The sequence below is a fragment of the Heteronotia binoei genome, chromosome 4 (assembly GCF_032191835.1).
Source record: "Heteronotia binoei isolate CCM8104 ecotype False Entrance Well chromosome 4, APGP_CSIRO_Hbin_v1, whole genome shotgun sequence".
NCBI classification, from domain to species: domain Eukaryota; kingdom Metazoa; phylum Chordata; class Lepidosauria; order Squamata; family Gekkonidae; genus Heteronotia; species Heteronotia binoei.
This window is the reverse complement of record NC_083226.1, coordinates 44,919,442-44,927,599: the sequence shown is the minus strand read 5'-3', so window position 1 is coordinate 44,927,599 and position 8,158 is coordinate 44,919,442. Positions and strand designations below refer to the sequence as shown.

Here is an 8,158-nt window from a genome sequence, read left to right as displayed (position 1 = left end):
ATTTAGTAGTTGTCACTTAACCCTGGTCAATACGGCTTGTCTGTGTGCATGACTCAGCTCCCTGGAAACACCCTGATTGCTACTGTAGTTTCAATAATCCCAGTGTATCTTGGGCTGCAATTCGATGCAGGATTTCATCAGCCTAAGCCTCTTGAAATCAATGTGTTCAAACTGCAGCTTCTCTGCATGGGATTATAGTGTGTGTATCCGATGTCCCACAAGATCTGTCCTTCTCTATCCCCTAGGGGGAGACAAATCTTCCATTGCCATGCCCTCCACAAACACTTATTACCCCACCATCCAGACTTTTGTCTGGCACCATCATTCTGTGCTCTCAACCTGCATACTTCCTTTCTCTGTTCTGAAACATATTCAACCTACAGTCCTAAGCAACAGGACATTCTCTATAGTATTTTTCATGCAGAAATCCTACTGGTGTTCCAAGATACACACAATGAAAAACCACTTTCTGATGAAATGTGTTTATAAAAAAGTATTCAGCACTGTATCACTTTGTATAAACCAGCCAAGCTAGAACATACTGCCACGGAAATATAGAAATGAAGCTCCAAAGGTTTTTGACTAAGGATTTCAGTACTGGTTCCAAGATTTCAGTTAGGTCCCAATGCTATCTGTATAGCTATACTGCAGGTGGAAAAGAAGCACACAGCCAGTCAGAGGTGTTTTGAATGAAATCAACATATGGAACATGTAGGTCATTTTAAAATGGAAAAGTGACTTGGCCATTCTACCAGCTTTTTCTCTGCTCATCTGTAGTTATCTAGGACTGCGGTCCAAACCATTTATCTCATTTTCTAGTTAAAAAGTACTCTGTGTCTTTGAGGTTTTCTTTTAATCAATGGCTGGCTGACTTATTTTCTAAGCTAAACTGGAAATACAGAAAAGGCAATCAGAAATTTTGCATTTGCTCTTCACACAGCTGTATCTGCACAACAACACATGCACCAACATGGTTTCACAACTCTTCCTTTCAACAATAAGGTCTGTTTCAAAAGTACAGCTGGAAATCCAAATTGTAATACGGCATCTAAAGCAGGAAGGTGGATGGAAAACAATTTGTCATGTGGAGAGCTCCTCCTTGATCATTCAGGGGATACAGAAGGAAAATTGCTTCTTCTTTCCTTTCTGAGAAATCTGCTTCATTCCAAGGAGGTGCCTAGCAGCATTTTTAGGGTTAAGAGCCTAAGTAATGGTGGGAAGTGTCAGTGAAAGAAATCATCTTCTGGTTCTGACTTCCCTGTTTTTTTAAGGATTAACAGGCAAGATTTGCTCCTGAGGGCTGCTGAGTCCTCTAGCTCTTCAGTTAGTAGGAAACTGCATTTTTTCCCCTCCTTTCGTTATTCTGTCGTGACTGTTCAGTGACACATCCTGGCCGTCATCTCTTTCTGTAAAACAAAAGAGAGAATGAGAAGGCAAAGGTTACTTCTAATGTGGCATAAACCTGAGCACCGTTTTATCCTTTGACACGAGGGCACACAACGGTGTTAACTGTCTGGCACTTCTGTATAAAATTTTCTAGTTATCTATGCTCTGCCTCCTCAAGGAACAATATCTGTAACTGGCCATTAGCATGGTGTCCTTTATCAACACTGACAACGTTAACTCTTTATTAAGATGCCCTGATACTAGAGTTGGTTTGAAAGGCTGAATCCAGAGAGTTGTGGATAATTCAGTTAGGGCATGGAATCCATCTACAGGGGTGATTCTCTCCATTTATATGTAGGTCATAATACATGACTGGTGGCCTGTATTCAGTTTGGTGGATCATAAATTGTGCAAGTGTCTCTTATACCAATATGATTCAAACATAATGTTTGACCATAGTTTGTGTTTTATGTGAATAAGCCAGGCATTCATGAACGAGGGACCCTCCCCTCTGCCTGTATACACTTGGAGTCAATGTATTTTGATTTAGTTTGCCTTATATCTGAACAAGCACTATGGATTGTGTTTACCTTGCAAACCAGAACTGCACGCTTGTTTGATTGGTATTTGAAACCCAGGACTCATTCATGCTTGTGATATGAATGAATTCTGAATCCTTGATTTTGTGTGCTCTTTCCCCTGTTCTTAAGAACGTAAGAACATAAGAGAAGCCATGTTGAATCAGGCCAATGGCCCATCCTGTGCAGTTCAGTTCTTGGCACATGTAGAGCTGTAACTGAAGATGATCATTTAGGGAGTCTTCCAGGCTACTCCAATGTATTGTGATCTACATAATCTGACAGATTGGAAGTTTCTTTCCCAATCTGGACAAATGAAGATACTACAACATTAGGGTTGAAGACTTTGTTAACTAGCAAGTTTTCAATTGCAACTGCTCTGTGCAAGCAGAGGAGATAGAAGGTCATATGTGAGACTCAGGATTTACAGCTCATGTAATGAAAACACTGAATGGCTTTGAAGGGCCCTGCAAATCATGGCTTGTCAATTTGGATATGGACTATGGAAGAGGGAGAAAGATGTGATCATAGGGCTCACTTTTACAAACTATGTCAATGTCTTAGGACAAAGGGAATCAAAACCAAAGTATTTATTTTACATTGCAACATTTACAGTATCAATGTGCACACAAAGAAGTTGCACATAAAACTTTTGTTCTTAGTGAGAGAACATTATTTACATATGTCTCTTAATTCAGTCCATTTGTCCTAGCTATAAGGAGCTAATTCAATTTCTGTGAAAACTCAGCTTTTCATACCAAATAATTAAAATTATCATTTGCTTTCCATAAAAAGGCTATAACTTTTTAATATAAAGAGTCTGTACTTTATGGCTTGTTTCTCCCTCCCCCTTCTTCCACACAGCATCCTATAATTTTTGGGCAGTAGACAATGATCTACCAAAGCATACTCTAGATTTACCAGGATGTAGGCACCTATCATCTGTTAAAAAAAAAAAAAAAGACTGTCAGGCAGAAAAACAGTGCTTGCAAAGATTCCTGTAAATAATGCCAGACTATGTAGATTTCTTACATTCCTTACCCCTTTGAAGATGCCAGTGTGCATTTCTGCTCTAAACCATGGCACATTATTATCTGATTTTTTTTTAAGAAATCACAAAATATAAACCATGCAGACTGTTCAGCAAATGCTTGATCTACAGTCTCTTGCTATGGAAACAAGTGATTTATTTTACTTAATAGCTGTCTCCTAGATTTGGAGTAATTTTAAAAGAACAGTTGTCCATCTCATGGTTCAACCGATATTTGCACTAAAAATGAGGAGGTTGCACTTGTGTTTTCAGTAACTGCCTGAATATCCTTGACAGAGAGAGAAAGAACATGTGTGAATGAGAGAGAGGGAGAGACCAATCCTGATCAGGTCTATGAAGTTTATTCAATAGAAAACTGTTGAAAGAAAGAAAGAAAGAAAGAAAGAAAGAAAGAAAGAAAGAAAGAAAGAAAGAAAGAAAGAAAGAAAGAAAGAAAGAAAGAAAGAAAGAAAGAAAGAAAGAAAGAAAGAAAACACCTCATTGGTTTTCTGTAAAATATGAGAATTCATCTTGACTCAACACTGCCTCATGCAATTGTCCCCTATTTATTCTTAACTTACTGTGATGGACAAATCAACCTGTCTGCACATTAAACCTGCACTAACACTTCAAGGACTGATTAGAAGCTATGCCTTACAGTGAGAATCTTACCTGAATATGGGATATACAGCATACTTGAATACAAGATATGTAGCATTTTATACTAAAGTCTTATTTTTCTAATAGAGAAAACTTTAAGCCAGAGAATGTTAGCAAGAGAGAAGACTGTGTTGCTAAACAAAGGTCTTTATCTCAGAGAAAGTGCCAAACAAAGAGAAGCGTTTTTGAGGAAAACTTCTACAGTCCATCCAGCTGCAGGTGAATCAAAGTGATAATAAGCTGACCCAGGCACTTTGGCAAGAGCCCAGGGCATCCCAGAATAATCCAGCGTTGCCCTAGAAATGGAATTTCCAGCAGCCCACACTGGCCTTGGCTAGCTTTTTTTTTTTTTAAATATGCTAAGGTATACCCTTTTTGCATCAGCACTGGCTTAGCTTTTTGCAAGGGTTCAAGTAGCCTGAGGGGAAACTGGCCAGTGAGAACAGAGATAAGCTATTGGGTCATGTTTTGATAAACCAATTATAATTAATCGTCCCACATTAGATATGTTATCAACAGGGCTCATTTCGTAGAAAAATAGTTGGTGGAGCTCATCCAGGGATTGTTATGCAGCTGCAATACTATTCAATGGATAGCACTCCTGTGAGCTCCCACTGAATCTGAGACCTGGTTATCAAAATGTATATAAAATGCTGTAATGAATCGGATTCTTTGAGAAACACAGGAGATATTGGTAACTATAGAGAGATTGTGAAGTGTTTCTCCAGGCCTATCAATAAGCCTTATAAAAACAATTCCTGCTTCAATAGAACTCTGGTCACGTGTTCCTTTGTTGATTGGGTGAGGGAGCACGCTTGGCTCACGGTTTGTGTGCAACATTACTATTCTTTCCCTCCCTTAATTGAGTTCCCATTTTCTCAGTAGCCTCCCCCAAAGACCTATGTTATCTGCTTAGCTCTCTCTCTGTTTCAGCCAGTTTGGTGTGAGCCAGTTTGGTGTAGTGGTTAAGTGTGCAAACTCTTATCTGGGAGAACTGGGTTTGATCCCCCGCTCCTTCACTTACAGCTGCTGGAATGGCCTTGGGTTAGCCATAGCTATCACAGGAGTTGTCCTTGAAAGGGTAGCTGCTGTGAGAGCCCTCTAGGCCCCACCCACCTCACAGGGTGTCTGTTGTGAGGGGAGAAAATATAGGAGATTGTAAGTCGCTCTGAGTCTCTTCTTCCAATTCTGAGCCAAAATGAGCCTTGCAGATGTTATGGCATTAAGAACACAAACATCTTTAGAAGGGACTTTTACATGATTTAACAAAAAACCTTACTTAGGGGGTAATGGTGGCTCTTTCCTTACACCTGTAGTGATCATATTCCAGAAGTCTTCTGCTCTCCTACACTTCCACCAGATGTGTATTAATCTCCATTAGCCCCTTGGTATATTTTTGCTAATTTAGACAGCGATAGTGCCGCTGATACAGCATTTTTATTTTTGGAGCAGTATTAATCTTGCAGGCTGACTCCTGCTGGTTTTTAAAAAAAATTGTACAAGACTTACTTTTTTAGATGCTTGGCATGGCTTTTTTTTTTTTAAGCAGGAACTCACAAGAACAGCGTTCCGGCTGGCTTGGAGTCATGGGGTCCAATACGCAAATAAGTTCCTACTGGGTTTTTTCTACAAAAAAAGGCCCTAATGTTTGATAAACAGTAATTGGTATAAATGATTCTGTTAGAACCATTAACTACAACAATATAGCAGTGTGAACTGGCCATATGCAGGGATTTCTGACAGAGACAGGATTCATGGGTCTGACTTTTCCCGGAATTCTTTGCCAGATGGCTCAAGCACAATCTTTTTGTATTTTGACTTCTATCCACTGGGTGGCACCAGGCCTACTGGTAATTGTTACAGGGTTAGGAGAGGAAGCAATGTTTTAAGCTTTCTTAATTACTGTTAGTTTGCCCACATAGCTGAAGGTGGCTTCCAATTCACAGTATCATATCTGTTTCAAAGTGGCAGATGCACCCTGTTAAGAGAACGCAAGAATTTAAGAGTTTGCATGCCAAAACAACCTGTGGGCTAACTCCTGCTCACCAGATGATCCTACAACTGTTGTTTCTGTATCTTCCTCATGCCTGGTCTGTATAAACAAGGCATCCGGCAGAACTACATTTCCCAAGCTCTCCTGGCACCAGAGACATTGCTGTTGCAGCATTTTAAGTGCCAGTGGGAGAAAAGGAAAGAGGGCCAAAAGCCTCTATAGAAATACATAGATTCTGCACCCATAATCAGGTAAGATGGAGGGAAAGAAGGGGACGGGAGGGGATTCTTCTCTGGGGCTATTTGTGGAAGTCAGCGGCTTTTCTCAGATGGATGATGAACATTATAAGCCCCCAGTAATTATGAACCTCAGCTTTGTCACTAATTTGGATTTCAGAGGGATGGTTATGTTAGTTTGCAACAAAATTGAGGCTTTGACTCATAATAGTTTATGGTAGAATAAATATAATTAGTCTTTAAGGTTGCACTAGACCTCCGTTTAAAGCAGATTTCGCCCCTTCCACAATATTCCTCTTGAAGGTTCTGGTGCTGTGGATCTGTCTTCCACCTTTCACACCTACCTTTGGGAGAGTACAGAAGCCAATGAGAAATGGACTAGGGTAACACACAATCTTAATGGATGCTATGACCCTAGGCAAAGTTGCATTGAATCAGACCACTGGTTTACTGAAGTCGGTACTAGCTGTTCTGACAGCCAGGAGGGCTGGGCTGGTGCCAGAGTTCCTGGTGTCCTAGGCCCCACCCCCACCCAGGACAGACCCGGGAATGTGAAACCAATGGGGCAGGGCGTTATCTCCTCCAAGCCCATCTTCCCTTGCAAGGGAAGGTGGGCTTGGAGAAGAGCACATGCAGACGTACCACCCCGCCATTCTTGGCTTCCCAGGTCTGTGCAGACCCAGGAAGCCAAGAGCAGTGGGGCAGGGATTGGGGTGCCAGCAGTGCCCCTGTAGGCCAGGTGGTGCCCTAAGCGGCTGCTTACCTGGCCTACTCCTATGTGCCAGCCCTGCTGAAAGGTGTCAGTGTCCTACTGCCTTGTCCTTTATTAGAGATGCCAAGAACCGAACTAACTACAAGTGAAGCAGGTGCTCTGAGCCATGACTCCCTCCCCTTTGTCAGTTGGATGGAGGAAAAGCTCTTTCTTCAGTGGGGAGAAAAGTCAGAAAGGGCATTTCTGTGCCAGTATGAGAGGCAATGTGCTGTAACTGATTCTCAAGCTATCCTTGATTAAGAAGAAGATATTGGATTTATATTTCCCTCTCTCCTTAACCCCCTTTCCCCCCCTCTTTCTTTTTTTTAAAAGTTGTGTTTGTCTCTTTGTGTTTTTATGAGTGCACCCAGCACTATTTATATGGTCACCAGAACTAATAATATTCATTTTGTTTGAGATTTTGGAAATGTACTTTGTTCTTATATTTGCTAATGTTTGGTATATAAAGACAGATGTATATAGTTTGGTATTTATTCTTTTAATAAAGTTTGATTTATTAAACAAATATTAGCAACAGCTTTATTTAGGTTATATATTAGCCCCTCTTCTCCATGTGACAGTCTTAAATGTGCAGCCTAAAACTGCCTCTGGACAATGCCAATACCTTTGGCCCAGCTACCAAGTGACAATCTCCATCAGCTACTGTGTTTGAGTCAGGTCCATTTGAGCACAACAAGCCCTTACACTTAATTCCACAAACCGGAAAACAAATGAAAGTAAGAAAATAAGATGTGATTTTTTTATACCGCAGATCTGCTCCTGAAGTACTCCAAGGCATACATTTGGAGCACCAATTAACGGTGCGCTGTCAGTACTAGTTTGGAGGGTAGTGGGAAGTAGACTCCTATTTCAGTTCAATTCCCTGATTAGAATTAGAGTTTCCAATATGGTTCATGAGCCAGAGAGTGTGTTCTGCCCAAATGAAATTTGAGAGTGGTACTTGTGTACAGGAGGTCTTATAGAACTCGGGGTTTTGGGGGAAGGGGGGATATGGCTAGAGGATTTGAAAAACAGGTCTATTTAAATTCTAGTTCCTTGGCTGCATTTGAGTGAGATCACTGAAGTCAGTGGACTTCTTACATAACTCTGCTTACGATGGCATTATAAATGTTTTTGTGCTCTAGACCGCATTGCTTGGATAACTTTATTTGTACTTTAAACATGTAACATCTCTTTATGTGTTTACATGCTTCCTTTATTGTTTCAGATTAAGTTTTTTTTTAACCTTCTAAAGTCTCCCCATGGTTATCAACTCTTGTTATGTATTGTTGCTTTCACTTTCCTCTTCCTTTTCTCAAACATAATTTTCTTACCAAACCTCCAGTCCCTTGCGTCATTCCTTTTCTCACCTCTAAGCCTTTTCTCTTCCAACTCATGTTGTCCTCATCTGTCTTTGTCATCCACCTCTTTGTTCCATTTTAAGAAATCATAGGGGAGGGACAGTGTCTCAGTGGTAGAGCATCAGATTGGTAAGCAGAAGGTCCCAGGTTCAATCCCCGGCAT

At 40.7% G+C, this 8,158-nt stretch overlaps 1 protein-coding gene across 3 annotated transcripts in view; it reads right to left on the bottom strand.

Annotated features, from left to right (window-relative positions):
- Positions 1 to 1,360: 1,360 nt before the first annotated feature.
- Positions 1,361 to 8,158, bottom strand: part of MOB3B (MOB kinase activator 3B) — a 157,235-nt gene continuing 150,437 nt past the window's right edge. For all 3 annotated transcript variants that reach the window (XM_060237184.1, XM_060237185.1, XM_060237183.1), the window contains exon 4: positions 1,361 to 1,406. In XM_060237184.1, coding sequence (XP_060093167.1) covers positions 1,377 to 1,406 — 30 coding nt within the window. In that variant the 3' untranslated portion in view covers positions 1,361 to 1,376. The remainder of the gene's footprint in view (positions 1,407 to 8,158) is intronic.